This window comes from Lactuca saligna, chromosome 8 (genome assembly GCF_052625555.1).
Source record: "Lactuca saligna cultivar CGN05327 chromosome 8, ASM5262555v1, whole genome shotgun sequence".
Lineage (NCBI taxonomy): Eukaryota > Viridiplantae > Streptophyta > Magnoliopsida > Asterales > Asteraceae > Lactuca > Lactuca saligna.
The window spans coordinates 35,733,429-35,749,266 of NC_136424.1; the positions used below are offsets into that span (position 1 = coordinate 35,733,429).

General features: G+C 32.5%; 3 protein-coding genes across 24 annotated transcripts; all 3 read right to left on the reverse strand.

The window, feature by feature from the left end:
* Positions 1-1,599: 1,599 nt before the first annotated feature.
* Positions 1,600-6,847, reverse strand: LOC145008939 (uncharacterized). Of its 22 annotated transcripts, none has more exons than XM_078967573.1 (10): positions 5,958-6,847; positions 5,671-5,708; positions 5,534-5,589; positions 5,385-5,424; positions 4,178-4,368; positions 3,930-4,100; positions 3,693-3,770; positions 3,392-3,450; positions 1,916-2,015; positions 1,600-1,835 (listed from the first exon to the last, which is right to left on the reverse strand). In XM_078967573.1, exons 1-5 carry the CDS (start codon positions 6,105-6,107, stop codon positions 4,302-4,304), a joined length of 351 nt encoding a protein of 116 aa, XP_078823699.1. In that variant the 5' UTR covers positions 6,108-6,847; the 3' UTR covers positions 1,600-1,835; positions 1,916-2,015; positions 3,392-3,450; positions 3,693-3,770; positions 3,930-4,100; positions 4,178-4,301. The 22 variants fall into 22 exon arrangements, 12 of the variants coding, with proteins under 12 accessions (XP_078823699.1, XP_078823698.1, XP_078823692.1 ...); XM_078967572.1 differs by adding an exon at positions 5,057-5,132 and having other exon boundaries at positions 3,930-4,368; XM_078967566.1 differs by having other exon boundaries at positions 4,178-5,132.
* Positions 6,848-7,690: 843 nt separating this feature from the next.
* On the reverse strand, positions 7,691-11,334 carry LOC145012666 (uncharacterized). Its single transcript, XM_078971461.1, has 8 exons — positions 10,432-11,334; positions 9,790-9,928; positions 9,432-9,702; positions 9,247-9,334; positions 9,036-9,169; positions 8,883-8,964; positions 8,692-8,782; positions 7,691-8,342 (listed from the first exon to the last, which is right to left on the reverse strand). Exons 2-8 carry the CDS (start codon positions 9,910-9,912, stop codon positions 8,337-8,339), a joined length of 795 nt encoding a protein of 264 aa, XP_078827587.1. The 5' UTR covers positions 9,913-9,928; positions 10,432-11,334; the 3' UTR covers positions 7,691-8,336.
* Positions 11,219-13,610, reverse strand: LOC145009552 (uncharacterized). Its single transcript, XM_078968229.1, has 3 exons — positions 12,671-13,610; positions 12,004-12,576; positions 11,219-11,844 (listed from the first exon to the last, which is right to left on the reverse strand). Exons 1-3 carry the CDS (start codon positions 13,608-13,610, stop codon positions 11,219-11,221), a joined length of 2,139 nt encoding a protein of 712 aa, XP_078824355.1.
* Positions 13,611-15,838: the final 2,228 nt, after the last annotated feature.

Sequence of the window (15,838 nt, forward strand, 5' to 3'; positions counted from 1 at the left end):
AAGACCATTAAACAAGAAAGAAAAGAACCTGGCAGAAGCTGTTGGCCGATAAATCACATTGATGCTTTTTGGCCGGCACTACACAAGAAGAATGCATGCTCAATATGTATTCGATAAAAAGAAGTTGATAAAAATTCAGTACACAAAGGTGAATATTTTACACAATTTGGAAATGAACAGTCATAACTTATATTGGCCTATTATGGAATTTGACGCATCTATGTACAATATGACACTCATTATAGATTGCAGGAAAAAGTCATCAATCCCCCTAAATCTAAGAAAAGGAAAATTACAAAGATATATGTTTTTTGGTTTTGTGATCAGTCAACAGTCTTTATTCCAAAACATTTGGGGAAACGTGAACAATTGTCGCCCACCTTGAGGAACGGTGAAAATTTACAACCAATACCCAAAACTAATTGAAACCTAAATTAAACCGACTTAATGGTGATGAAACATTGCAACAGCGTACATGCAAACGTAAATAGCAAACCAAAAATAAATAAAGTGTGACCTCTATGAAGAATCTAGAGAACAATAATTAATCCGGAATGAACACAGAAAAAAAAAAATGAATCTTGTTATCGTTAAGTTAATGGAGGGAAGTTGATAATTGAATTAGTAAACCCAAAAAACCCTAAATAAAGTTTAACATTACCTCACATGAACGACAACAATCATCTCAAATTTTATGTAGATTCACAGTGGTTTTTTTTTTCTCCATGGCAACCACTGTTAACCTTTTGGAAAACCAAGAATCCCTTATTAGTAATCAAGAAGAGAATAGGACAATAGTTACAAAAAAATAGGCATAACGATGAAGATCGTGAAGAAGTAAACTAAAAGAGGGGGGAACGATGGTATATAGGGGACTGGTGGTGAAAGCAGAGGGGAAGCCATCATCAATTTGGGCTTTAAAGATCGCATCGGTTGAATGCCAAGAAAGGTAATAAACGTTGTTACAGGTGTGTATTATACGACGTTAATCAAATCGTAAACAGTAGAAGATGAACCAAGGTGAATCTACATGGCGTCGATTAATCCTTAAGTAACGTGGAAAATATGAGACTTTGAACGTTTGTTGTGGTACGATGCGTCGTTCAAGAAGTAGGTTACGTGTCATGAAATAAACCCTATAAATCTATTTTTAGAGGCATGAGAATAAGAGGGTTTATATATATATATATATATATATATATATATATATATATATATATATATATATATATATATATATATATATATATATATAGATGGGGACCCCGCGTTGCACGGGATGGATTTAGGCAACATCGATCATTTTGTGTTTTCATGTCCATTTCATTGCTCTTGTGTTCAACTATAGTTCATTGCCTTAACTGGTATTCATCGTAAATTATGTTGCTATTTTCTGCAATTCGCCCGATTATGTAAGGACGTACAAAATAGAACAAAACTTTATGAATCCCAAAAGTGTTACGTTGGAGAATATAAATAAAGATTGTAATTTGGAGCGAATATAAAGAGTGTGACATAATAGTTTTTACTGACCACACATCAAAATCAAGTTAAATCCACTTACTCATCTAATATTACAAACACACAAAGCAAGCAAAATAGGTTAAATGTCATGTTTTTACATCTTTTTATAGGTGTTCAAATATTGTATCCAAAAAGAGTAGAATAAGATGTATACAACTACCAAAAGAAAAAAAAGACAAATATACTCTTATTATCATCAAATTTTAGGCGAGTCTCAATAATCTTAACAACTCCATTTCTTAATCCACAAAAAACATTATAGCTTTCTCAGTTCTGTTCTGATCAAATGCTCTAGAAGGATGGGTTCAAAGCTGAAAAAAAATACACATTAAAATGAATTTAATACAACAATATGCAAACAAATTGAGTCAGAATAACATTGTTCTCTTACCAACAAATGTGCTATGAAAATTATTGGAATTTATGTGCTCCATTGTTGGATCATTCGGGTTGAGCAACATGAATATAAGTTCTCTTTCAGATGCAAGGGCCTGAACTTAACAGAAACAAAAAAGTAGTAAATGACCATTTTAACATTCTGTTTGTTTATATTGAAGACTAATATCATACCTGATGCACTTCAAAATATATTTTTTGTGTTAGGATTCAATAAAAATTCATCTATCATATTCTCAATTCAGATCATCAAGTACTTCCAAATGAACCAATTGGTATTCAAAAGTACATAATGTAATTTGTCCCATTGTGGTTTGGATTTTCTTACCATGAAATTTTGTAATTCTCATTTTGTTCGTCCTCTGCATTTAAACATCCTCAATCTACTTCAATATTAATTCAAGCAATTGTCTTTGTTGTTGTATAAACATGTTTACAGAGTTTTTATTTGACACAATTCGTATGGGTTATCTGTTAATAATGTATGAACCTGAAATATTATTACAAACTTCAGAGTAATAAAAAAATATAGTTAACAACAATATATCAATAATATCACTTAAAGATATTATTATCGACTTCAGAACATATATAATCCCGAAGTGTAAATTACATTTTGGGTCAATTAGGCCTGATTTTGGTCAGGTTCTTCAATATTGTTCCTTATTTCAGTTCCCTTAATGATTTTCGTCCTCCTTCCATGAAAAATGATTATATTTACCTTTTTTTATTTTTACTTTTTATAGAAATTTGTTATTTAGTATAACTTTGAATTCACAAAATTAGATTAAATCACAAATATTTATTTAAGAGTAAAAAAATACAACTATAGTCATTTATTTGGTACGGGGATCAAAATCGATACGACACTTCAAAAAAATGACAAAAACTACAATTGAATTTTTACAACAAAAATTATAAAAATCAGGTATACAAAAGGACCAAATCAAGCACCAAAACGTTGTTGTCCTTTTGTGCCCCAAAACTAAGTTTGAACTTTAAAACAAATTTAAATATGTTTAGTTTCAAAAAAGCATATTAATAAATACATAACACATGATCTCAAATTCTACAAACTGAAATTTGTTGGTGTTTAATTCAGTAAAAAATACATATGGTTAATCTCAAATGCAATAGGTTTAACCTCAAAAGGACGATTTACAAATCTTAGGCACATCAAAAACTTGCTTGAATCACCACCAATGTAAATACTAATTTATCATGTGTCATATGCTAAAATTGAATGACTTAATACAAAAATGTAATCAACAATTAGTGAAATAGAATCAATTGATCCCAAACTTTCAGAGAAAACAGACTCAATTAATCCACAACTTCAAGAGCAAGTAAAGTAACATATAGTTTCGTTACAAATTTTGACAGATATGTGCCAAAAGGGTTTAGGCTTTAAAAACCAAATAAATATATAAAGAAAGTTGACCATATTGTACCTTTATTAGCCAACTGTTACCTGCAAAATTGTAGAGCTACCATAACTGTTGTGTCATGACCATGTCGGCAGACAGATATCTGGTCAACAAAATGAAAGAAAAAACAAAAATAAATTCATTGACATTCTATTAATCAGATAATTGGCAAAAGAAAACCTATCTTTCCTCATTTACTCACCAAGAATGAACATTTTTTTTTCAAATTTACTTATAAACTCCATAGTAAACATAAGGGTAATACGGTCATTTATTCCAAACAAACATTATTTATCCACTCAACAAAAAAAAAAAAAAAACATTTTCAGGAAAATAGTTGCGTACTTGGAGGCGAGTTGCTAAATTTTCCCTAGTAATTCCATCCAAATATCATCAAATCAAGAATCCGTTTAGACAAAGCTTCTGCATTTAACAGAAGCAACAAACTTTCTATGAAAGATCAATTGACCAAAAAACATGAGGCTTCTTTTGGGGGATAAAATGTAATTAGAAATATAATCATAAATTTATAAACATGATTTATTACAAATGCAAAGAACAGTTAAAAGAAAAGAAGCTCACATAAATCAACTCTTTGCGAGCACCCTGTAATTAATCATTGCTTGATCTTTCTTTGATTATCAATGCTTGATTAAGGCATTAAGCGCTTCCAAATCTTGAAGTTCCTCTTCTTTTTCTTTCAGATCTTTTTCAGTGTACTAACCACGGTGGAAGTAAGTAACCCAAGCTACCCTGGTCAGGTACTGTAGCTAAGAATGAAGAAATTTAATATATATTGATTCTATTCATAACACTAATGACAAAATTACCCTTCCAAAACCTCAATGCTCTTTATTTTACCAGAATTTCCCTTAGTACAAAAAAATGTGAAGATTTAGAAAACTAATATTCCATCTTTGATGTTACCAAAATCATATAAATGGAAGTATGTTGCTATTGATTTCCACTCATCTTTTTAATGTAGTTTGTAACCTTGTTGTTTTTATAATCTCTTTTGAACCTACAATTCAGAAACAATGATGATAAGGAAGAAGATAAGTTGCAAAAGAAAAGTATTTAGACTGAATTCACACTAACGGTATTTTAGACATTTTACAAAGACTCCAACACTTATCCGGACAAAATCTGGGATGCGAACAAATTAAAGTACAATGATAAATACAATACAAATCCAAGATTTATAGAGCTTCACATGTGAACTACATTGTTAGTCATTGAGGAAAATCATTTAAAAGATGCAACGTTTTGGTCACAAACTGAAGACAAAATGGACACTTGTAAAAGCAATCATTCACTTTGTCATAGTATATTGTGAGTAAATCGAATCAAATTAATACAAATTAAAAGAATCTTCACGACTCATATGTATATATGTATAAAATACAAAAGGAAACAATTAGGCTTCGAAAGAATGTTGGCCATTCATATTAATAAACTAAAAAAAAAAAAAAACAATTTGGCTCGAAATCTGAGACTAAATTTTATGTTCCAAAAACATCAAATATTGATGTGTAATGTTTATTGCAAAAGAAGGTACACTGATATGAGCCGTTAAGATATATGTCAAAATTTAATAGATGGCTCAGATTTTTCACACATGGACCAGATTAACTTCCCATATGAACCCATATACTATATGTTAAAATCTTTGTTCCAATTGATCCATGCATTGCATTAAAGAATGTTACCAAATGTTCATGTAGTGTCACCAATCTTGAAAGATCTAGCTTAAATACTACCAACAGTTGCTGGCCAAATACCAACCTGCAAAATGTTGAAATTGAAAAATTAGATTGTGAGCTATCTATAGAAAAGTTGTGAATTAGAGCAATTGCAATTCACAATATTCCAACTCCATTGAACAATATTGTGTCCTGAAAAACCATCCATATCTTTCTATATAAACTGGTATGACACAAACATGCTTAAGTAAATAAAACATCAAACACGAATATGAAATTGTAAAGAATTCGTGAACTTAAAGTTAAAGTCAATACAATTTTAGACATGCTTTACCTGAGATGATTGTGAATAGTGAAGGAGATTGAAATCTTCACCTGGAAAACATCATTGATATGGAAATTATTCAACTACAAGAAACTAATTCAATTCAGCAAAAGGGGACAAAAGGGTAAGATTGGAATTGTTAAAATGTACATGACAACCTGTATAAGAATCACAACGTAACTCCATTTTTTCACCACATATTAACCTATGAAAACTGTAACAAAAGTATATATGCAGGTTAGTTGCTTGATAAGGGTAAAAAGGGAAAAAGAGAGGCAAATGATTGTGATTGTACCTTATTAATCCTTGTTTCCATAGCATCCAAGGAGGGCACTATGGAAATTTTCCCAAAGTAATGAAAAATTGTTACTGAATGGAAAACGATTGACTTACCAAAGCTCAATTTGATATGTGTTGAACACCCAAACTCAATTCAACTGGTGAAATTGAAACAATTTTTTTGTGAAATTGAAAACGAAACGTGAAATCGGAGATGAATGGTTTCCCATCTGAATGCTTATTGCATTTAATACATCAGCAATAAGCAAGATGTCAGCAGAAAACAAAAAACAAAAGACATACTTGCGGTGGAGATGGGCGGAGATGGAGATGGGGACGGTCGCCACTGGGGAAAAAAATCAGTTGGTCTGCCGCCTTTCTTGCAAGACTGATGGTTTTCTCCTCCATCGGATTGTCGCGAGAAGGGTGAAGTGGAAGTAGTCGGTGGCACATCCATCATCAGGAAAGCTTCAGATACAATCGACAACAACTGCTGAAAGATCGGTGGAGACGTATATCTATGCAGACATCGGTGGAGAAGGAGCAGATCGGGTGTTCATAAGGGTAAGGAAGCGGTGAAGGGAAAAGAACGAAAAAGAAAGCAGAGTCGGTGAGAGTGATGGTGAGAAGCGGTTGAGGTGTCGATGTTTACCTCTAAAGGCGTGAATGGTGATTTTTAGGGCTAGAAGTCATTGCAGACACAATTTCGATCGGTTTTATCCGATCGGTCCAAATATGTAAGTGACCGGCGTTGGGTCCTTATTCTACACCTTCGACATCCTAATTCCTTGTACTATCGCCATCGATTCATCACACACACACATAAAGAAACGTACGTACGTAGCCTGATGGACCGTTGATGTTCTTTGTAGCCGGTCGGTTGTATGAAATCGACGGTGATTAGGTGGAGAAGATTAGGCGGTGAGAAGCAAGAAGAAAGTGAAGCCCATGTGAATGAAAGGATATTTATCAAGAGACAGAGAAGATGAAGACGGGGAACAGACGGTGCTGGTATACAGGCAGTGCAGCGGAAGAGATGTTGTGGAGATGTTGGAAGAGGTTGATTGGAAGAAGTCGATGAAGCTAATGTGAGAAGATGATCAGTCTGTTTGAGTCGGTTATTAAGAGAAGAAAGCGAAATAAACAAATGGAGGAGGATCGGTGAAAGAAAGAGAAAAGAAAACGGATAACCAAATAGAGTAATAGAAATCAAGTCCTTATTGGTCGATAAAAACGGTGAAAGAAAGAGAAATCAACACGTGGAAAAATAGAAAATTACAAAATATACCCTTTAAAATAAACAGATCAGTATTTTAGAAACAGACAAAGACTGAGGACCAAATCTACCAAAATCTTTGCTTACTATAGCTAAGCAAAAGGGAATTTTAATCTATAGTCTATATATATATATATATATATATATATATATATATATATATATATATATATATATATATATATATATATATATATATATATAATAATTAGAAACTAGTGTATTAACCCGTGGTGAACCACGGGTCACGTTATTGTCGGATGTTTGGTAGTAGTAATAGAGCACTATTGGGTGTTGATGACGAAAATTGAAATTCTAACTTTGGACGAGAAATGAGTTAAAAGACATTAGTCAAAATATAGATAGGTGAATATTTATGGTGAAATTTTAGTAGTCATGAAGTTTAATATTGTTAGTTGTGTTGGTTATGATAGATGTATATAGTTGAAGAAAAAAACGTTACCCATACAAATGTTTAAATCTCGAAATAACTTGTTTATGACTTGAAATATTGAATGGATTCAAAATCGAATGATGTCGTAAAGTATTGCTTTTGCATCGTATAACAAACTTCTATGTTGTACAACATGAACAAAAATGGTTGAATAGATAACAACACTTATCACACGGACAACTATAAACATAACAATAAACACTAAAAACCACAAATTGAAAAGATAATGTCATTAGATATCAAACAAATCTATAGAAACAATTATTGTCAGAATATGACATAGTTTTATTGAATATTTACCGATTATTGTATATAAACATAATGTGTGGATTGTAGTTTATAATATGGACATAAAGCTATAAAAAGAGAGTTTAGGTTTACTCTAAGTATGTTATGATAAGATCAAATAGTTTCATTGCTTTTTGGCATGTGTTCCTTCATCTACTCCGTCGTGGTTTCTGTATTTTTCTCGTTTTGGATGTGGTTTTTTTGGTGTATCTGTCAAATGTAAGATGTTCATTACATGTATGAATAAAATAAATTGCTATAAGTATTTTTACATGTATCTTCCATTTGGAGGTGTTTTCCAGTTTCACGTGATTTAGTAGGGGTGAGGGACTCCATAGTTGTTGTGGTTTGTTGTTCCATTGGTGTTGAACGTGTAGTTTGTGTTTTTTGTGTTGATAATATTGTTGGTTGTGGTGTTTTTATGTCTTTGATTGTGGTGACTATGAAACGGATATTTTTGATGGAAGAAAGTTTTGTGCATTCTACATAGACATTCTTTGTCAACCCTTTACAACGTTCGAGTGGTTTAGGTAAAGTTTTTCTATCTTGACTGGGAAAGCCGTCTATGATTTCTTGTGCAGTTGCATTTAGCAGACTAACGGTTGCTTCATTAGACATGAAAATTGTTGTGGTATCTGTATTGTCTGTGAGTACTGCTGAGATTTTATATCTGTGGAAAGAGAAGTAATTTTAAGTGCGATTTATATATATATATATATATATATATATATATATATATATATATATATATATATATATATATGGTAAACATGAGAGGGAGTATTTACAAAAGTTTTGGTTCATTTATGGGCCCATTGGAAACACAAAACCCTCCATCACCTTTTTTGTGTGTTGATTTACCACATGTGGTACATGTAACGTGGTACCATTCATCTTTGAATGTGAAATCAGATAGTATGGTCTTTATAACATATACATTGTCCTTGAACATGTTATAGATGTATGTTAGTGATTGTTATGTATGAAATAGTAGTATTATACATAAGAAAACGAATTACCATTATTTGAGAGAAATCTGAGCTCTTTAATCGTTGTAATGTAGTATTTATCACATTTGGTGATGATTTTGAGTGAAATTGGGTACCAAATCTGTATTAATGGATACTTGTTAGTGATTATATGTTGTTTACTATGTAGTTTATAGTTTGGTTAAGTATGGTTAAGATTTGGTAGAAGCAGTATAACATACCTTGTAATGAGTGTGTCCGTTTCTGGTAAATTGGGATTGACGTACATGTGTGTTGCGCTGCTGCTTGTCAATGTTAATTGTCCTGTGTAGTAAGATGGTATTTTAGCATAGTGTGAAGTGAGTATTATAATAAGGGTCTTTGTTATTACTTACCATTGTACATAGTGGATTTGAGATTGGTGAAAGCGAGTACCACTGTGTTAGAGTTTGATGTAAGGGCATTTCGATTGAATTTGTCTGGCGAATCTATGCATTCCTTCCATAAGAGTATGGTAATCTCCTCCACACTTGAACCAGTTTTGTCATTAATAATAATTAAAGGAAATATCTAGGTAATATTTTTTTATGAAGAATATGTACTTACTTTTCATCTGTTAAAGTCATAAGCATGAATGGTTCCTTGTCTTTTTTTTTTTTTCGATCTTTCATGTTGATGAGTACCCCTATGAAATCTGAATGTAATTGTAAGCATAATATTAGTGACAAATTAGACTATTACAAATTTTTTGCATTAAAGTAATGATATTTGGGTTGATGTTATAAATGTACCTAGATGCTCTAAGTTTTTGTCTGCTATCATTTGAAAGTGTGATCTTGGACTAAAGCGAAACCATGTTAGTGGAAGTGTATTGCGATTTGGTATTTCCTCAATTGTTGATGCTTCACCAATATTCATGTGTACTGGGTGATCTAAGACCTTCTGATATTTGTCTGGCTCAGTGCATGTATAGTCCTTAATACGATAACATCGAGTGACTAATAATGAAGTTTGTATCGATCCTTGATTTGTCTTTCGAGCAAGTAGCTGAATTGTATCTCCCTGGTCAAATAAATGTGTTAGGGTGTTTTATATATGAATTACTTTTTTATAAGAGTGAATTATATATATAAATATATATATCCTTACATGCTCATCAATCACGATAAACCATGTCTCATCCTTTCTGAATTGTAGTGTCCATTTTCGTAAGACACGGACTTCAAGTGAATTTCCTGGTGAGCCAAAGTGGAGGTTTGATATTCTTTCCATATTTGAGGAGATTGCTCTGCAATTATAAAAAAAACATTGTTAAAATAGTTTTAAAAATATGATCATTATTTCATACCATATATTTTAGGTATTAGATGTTTATAATAAGTATAAGAGTAAATTACTGAAATTGTCCCTATGGTTTGGTTAAAATTGCACGTTTGGTCTCTAACATTTTTTTTCACATAAATCGTCCCTGTGGTTTTATTTGTCACGTTTTTGTCCATGTGGTTTGATTTTGTTGCATTTTTCATCCGTTACATACATAAAGTTAGGGACCAAACATGAATTTTTTACCAAACCTTAGGGACGAAAAACGCGACAAAATCAAACCACAAAACGATCCGATTGCAAATAAAAAGTTAAGGACTAAACGTGCAATTTTGACCAAACCACAGGGATGATTTTAGTTATTTACTCTAAGTATAATTGCAAAACTGGTAGAAAAGATGGGATTTTGGGTAATAGAATTATCTTAGCTATTAGACTGATTTGAAAACATAAATGTGGTGTAATAACCTCTTGCATATTAACTCTTGCTAACAAATCTTTGAAGACGACATTTCTGGTACAATTGAATGGTAATGTATCTTCTTGTTGTAGTAGAATCTTTATCGAATCTGGTGAGGTAGCTCTTGACAAAGCCGCATATAGTTGTCCGTGTGTGAAAACAGAGTTTTTGAGGTATAAACCTACCTTTTTAAGAGATTGGCCTTGACTTTTGTTTATAGTCATTGCATAACACACTTTAAGAGGAAATTGTTTTCTGATAAATATAAAAGGTAGGTCAGAGGTATTATGTACAAATTTTATTCTTGGAATGTACACCCTTTTCCCAATAGATATTCCTGTTATTATGGAAGCTTCAATCACAGATGGTAATAATTGTGTAACAATCAAACGTGTTCCATTACAAAGACCTTCTCGTTGATTGATATTCCTCATTAGCATAACTGGGGTATTAACTTTCAAATTTAATGTATGTGAAGGAATACCAGAAAAGTGCAGATTGTTTAAATAATCTTGGGGATATAAGGTATCTAATTCTAAGCTATCATGAGTTTGTGACTTAATAGAATCACAGCTGTTGTATACTATCCCTTGACTATTAGTTTTTGAAAGAATTAAAGCATTGACTTGATCAGCTGTTTCATTTTTGGACAAATAATGGCTCTAACAGATAACTCTTCAGGTGATGGATTGGAAATTATATCTTTGCCATATACAAAATGTATTAGTGATTCTAATTCGTTGTCTCCTGATTCGATAAGGAAACAATGAGGTATTTGTATAACGTTTGTGCTTTCTAGATCATTCTTGTCTGGTGTTCCGATATTTCCATTTCCAATATCGAGAAGCCAAGTAGTGTTTTTTGAATTTCGAGAAGTATTTGTTGTTCTAGTGTATCAACATGTAGAACTACTTTTGGATCTGTAGAATTGGAAGTGAATGAATGGGTAATGTCATCGCCCATTTTAGGTTTTGCGGTTTCCCATAACAAAAGAGGGTTTCCTACTTCACAATACAAAAGTAGATGGTAGAATAGAGAACGAAGTTGAGATGAGGTTGCCCAAGTTGACGCTTCTTCAAATGCTGTTAGCCACTCCTTATCGTCACCGGTTAACCCTAATGCTTCACATGCATCACGAAAAGTAGAGTATGTGTATTCACGAACAGTTCTAATGTCATAGAATGATTTCCATCCTTTTTGATGGAATAGTAAAATTCGTAGATAGAATAACTCCCCAGCTGTTGGATGTACATATGCAAGTCTGCCAATGGTGGTATTTGTTGTGGTACTCCTATGAATCCATCTCTTATCTTTGGTGTCCCAACTATATTTAAAAGGGTAATCATTGTATGTCAAGTCAATTCCTCGACCATCACGTTGATTATTGTGCAACCATTCCGTTAAAGTGGTAACACCAAAACCTGGGTTATCAATTAAGGAGCTTAATTGACTGCTTTCTTTGAAAATAGTAGGTTGCATCCCATCCAAATGGACGGCCAAGACTTGTACAGGTGGATCTCGTTCATGAATGGGGAAATTGAGGATGCGTCATGCTGCTTCGTGTGGACATATGTACCGACCATCAAGAAATGACTTGATTTCATTTACAGTGACAGGTATGGTAGAGGAAGTAGTAGGAGTATTTGCCTCTGATGTTTGAAGAGTGAAACGAACGCGATCAACCCCCTTTGATATGTACTTAAATAAGTACTTAATCATCATATTCCAACCACAATATTCAACATTGATGTGAGCATCAAATCGACTACACAAACGTTTATTGTATGGCACTACATAGCCATTATTAGTTCTAATCCCACTTTGTAGGACATGATATGATCCAACACGTATCTTATAATGCACGTAACCATTTGCATCAAAAGTTGTTAATGGGTTGAATGGTTTTGGAAATTGTTTCTTACATCTATCATCTACCATACAGGGGGCACTAATATTTAATGAACCACAAGGACCATGTAGCATGCATGTAGTAACAGTCCTATATAGTGTTGGTTCAAGTATCGGATCAGGAAGCTCAGCGGTTATGTATTTATCAATATCTGCACCTTCTTGAATTGTATAGGGTGACGTTACCCATAATAATGTATGGCAATGTGGTAAACCCCTTTTTTGGAATTCAATTGTGTAAAGATCTGTGAATAGAATATTTCATAATGATGTTATATATGACATAAAGGAATAGAAGGCAATAAATAGGAAGAATGAAATAAGAGTAGAAAAACTTACATGCACTAAATTCTCCAAAAGTTTTGTCCTCTTTAAGGAAGTTAATGAAAGCATGAACTTTGATTTTAAAGATGCGTGCAATGATATCTGGTCTGTTTTGAATATCACGTTGACCAATAGCATCCATGTATCTTCTATACTCAGGCCATTTAACATTGCAAGTGAAAGTGATGAAATATTGTGGCTTACCATGAACCTTGCATATGGAAAGAGCGTCTTGATAGTGTTTATACATATACCTAGGTCCCCTAACGAAAGTTGCAGGTAGAAATACACGCTTTCCAATGACTTGACTGTCTGAATCACCTCTGGACAAAGCCTCATAAACTCCGCTGATGTACTCTATTCGTAATTGTTGTTGATGGTGTTCAATAAAGTCAAGCCTAGATCGTTCAATGCAAGTATATGCATCTACTAAATACTGGTGGAAAAGACGGTGTGCACGTAAAATAAGAGAGTATGTGTGTCGCTCATTAATTTGATAACTATAATACATATTATTTGTTAACCTTTTGTTAGCCTTAATATGTAGATGCAAGCTAGGAGACCATCCTTCTTCACCATACGGGAACAGTAATGGATACTGCAAAGGCATGTAAGTAGGATGAAGCTTACTGACACGTCGAGGTGACCCAGACTTTGAATAGACGACAATGTCATAGACAGCGTTAGTAACATCATCACCACAAACAATACAACCTAAAGTTCCAGGGGCTGGTGGACCATATCTTCTGTCAGGTACAACATTAAATAAACGTACACCATATGAATCTAAATTCATTGACTGGGCTATTTCTTTCGCAGTCTTAAATGTACGAACATACTCATTATGTGTGCGTAACATATGACTTAAGGATTCTACAACTTCTGCAGACAAAAGTACTTCCCCATCATGAAAAGAACGAAGTCTATTAGCGACCTCATTTTCAGTATCACACATGTACAATTGGAGAAAACGGGGTTGATGAATGTCTTGAGGATAAAAAGAGCCTATCTAATGGTAAATCTGACCACTAACCTTAAACACATATGGTGCACGACCTTTGTTGATTGAGTCGTCTTCGTTTGCACCAAAAGACGTCATAGAGAACATGGAATTATATGCTCTTATGTTACGCATGAAGTGATCATCTTCGTAGAATTGCATAAGCACATCAGGCGGATGAAGAGGGTAAGGAAGAACTACATTACCCGACTTACAACATTTTGTATGTTGTGGATGATTGGCTCTGGATAAATACAATACTCTCTCTTGATACCAAAAATAAGCTCCACAATACTCACATACACAGGTACAATTTCCACAGTCATAATAAAAAGACAACGCTGGTATCTCCACTAAAAGTGAACTCCTGCGTGAACGACGTATTTGACGGGGGACTATTGTATTGGAAGTAGAAGCCATATGTCGCCGTTTTGGAGGCATGTGAAGAAGGCTTTACTGAAATGGAAATCAAAATTTATTGACGCTTACATACTTTATATGTAAATGAAATTGAAAATTAGACTCAAAAAAGGTATTTTTGAAACTAACTACTTTGTTTAGTTACCAATTGTTAGGTATTTATAACACACGTTTAAATAGGCTATTGTATATTGTTTTAATCGATGGAATCTTAGTATATCTACTAGGTAGAGGTGAATATGAAAAGGAGATAAACAAAAATTTTACCATTCTATATTCACAGTTATAGTTGAATGCAAAGGCTCCATGTGTATTTGTTAGAAGTCATCTCACTCGATATTATTAGGTCTTGTGAATAAATTGACAAATAGATAAATTCCTGGTATCATATGGGGCATGTTATCTAGGAAAAGGTTTTTGTTACATAGTTTTGTTTATTCATGACCAAATTTACCTTAGAACCTTATAAATATGTTGATCTATTACTTGATTAGAGCTGTTGTATGGAATTTTCTTAGGTTTGTATCATATTTTTTTATTTCTTTGTGTTATATAGTATAATAACAGGTTATGTTATTTTTTGTAGGTAAATTTTTTCTTCTAGCATTACTAAATATGCTCTAGTGCATTATTTGTTTTGTGAAAATGCAATATTAAATCATAGAATTTGATTAGGGTTTTCTTTAGTTGTTATTAGGTAAAATATTCAAAAAAAAAAAAAAAAAAAAAAAAGGTTAGTGGCATTATTGTCATTGCAGAAATGTATGTTAAATTGTCTAAAATTTAAAAATATTGTAATATAACTTGATTGTTAGCGGTATGTTGTATGTTATAGAAATTATTTTTAGATTGAATGAACTTGGAAGGAGAAGATCCAAAAAATAGCAATATACTATATGTATATTATACATTACAGCTATGTAGTTTTTTTATTGAGTAATGGTTATGCGTACTATAGAATGTAATGAGAAACATACCTTTTACATAAACTTTCTTTCATAAATTTACTAATGTGTATAATTTATGTTTAAGTTAAATAGTTTAAAAGGTATTGAATTTTTTTTATTAGAAAAGGTATTCGGTTAATTTTCTTAGTATTTGCAAATATGGTTAAGGGCATTATTCTCCTTTGGTCAAAATGGATTTTCCGTCTTGTATTTGCAAATTTCGTTAAGGGCTTTATTGTCCTTTGGTCAAAATGTAATATACTTTTTTTTTTTCATATAACTACATGTAAACTCATTATTTTTTATTCATACTTGCTTTTCATAGAATTTCACTTAAAATGTTTACAGTATCCTTTCTCTCTTCTTCAATTGTCATATACAGTGTTCAATCCTATCTCTTTTCTTGCAATTGTCATTTACAATGTTAAGACCTAAAACATTTGAATATTTTTATTTTTGTATTATTTAATTTTTTTGTAATCGGTAGAATCATCATTTATTTTTTTTTGTTTTATTGTCCTAGCCAATTAACATGTGAAACAGTGAATGATACAAATAACTTTGGTGATACTTTAATGCTTGACAATTTGAACCCTTATAAACTTCCAGACGGTGTAAAACTATCAGGAGACATGAAAGATTGTCCCAAGGGCACAAGGGTCATTAGACAATCTTAAGGGGGTTTTATATAGTTACCGTTAATAAACGATTGTAAACAATCCACACTTATAGGACCGTGGTTGACCACAGGTTCAATGAACTTAGAAGGAGAGGAGTCCTTTACTTTTTTGTTTTGAGTAATGGTTATGGTTACTA

Bases quoted from the DNA above. Each gene is read 5' to 3' on its own strand.
- LOC145008939 (XM_078967566.1), bottom strand. From the start codon at position 6,107: ATGTGCCACCGACTACTTCCACTTCACCCTTCTCGCGACAATCCGATG. The intron at 5,709-5,957 runs GTATGTCTTTTG...AAATTTCCATAG, and splicing joins TCCGCCCATCTCCACCGCAA to TGCCCTCCTTGGATGCTATG. The intron at 5,133-5,384 runs GTAAAGCATGTC...AACATTTTGCAG, and splicing joins ACTATTCACAATCATCTCAG to GTTGGTATTTGGCCAGCAAC.
- LOC145012666 (XM_078971461.1), bottom strand. From the start codon at position 9,912: ATGGAAAGAATATCAAACCTCCACTTTGGCTCACCAGGAAATTCACTT. The intron at 8,965-9,035 runs GTAAGTAATAAC...CTTACTACACAG, and splicing joins CAAATCCACTATGTACAATG to GACAATTAACATTGACAAGC. The intron at 8,783-8,882 runs GTATGTTATACT...CCATTAATACAG, and splicing joins ACGGACACACTCATTACAAG to ATTTGGTACCCAATTTCACT.
- LOC145009552 (XM_078968229.1), bottom strand. From the start codon at position 13,610: ATGTGTGATACTGAAAATGAGGTCGCTAATAGACTTCGTTCTTTTCAT. The intron at 12,577-12,670 runs GTAAGTTTTTCT...TTCTATTCACAG, and splicing joins TTTTGGAGAATTTAGTGCAT to ATCTTTACACAATTGAATTC. The intron at 11,845-12,003 runs GTCGGTACATAT...TTGATAACCCAG, and splicing joins AATCAAGTCATTTCTTGATG to GTTTTGGTGTTACCACTTTA.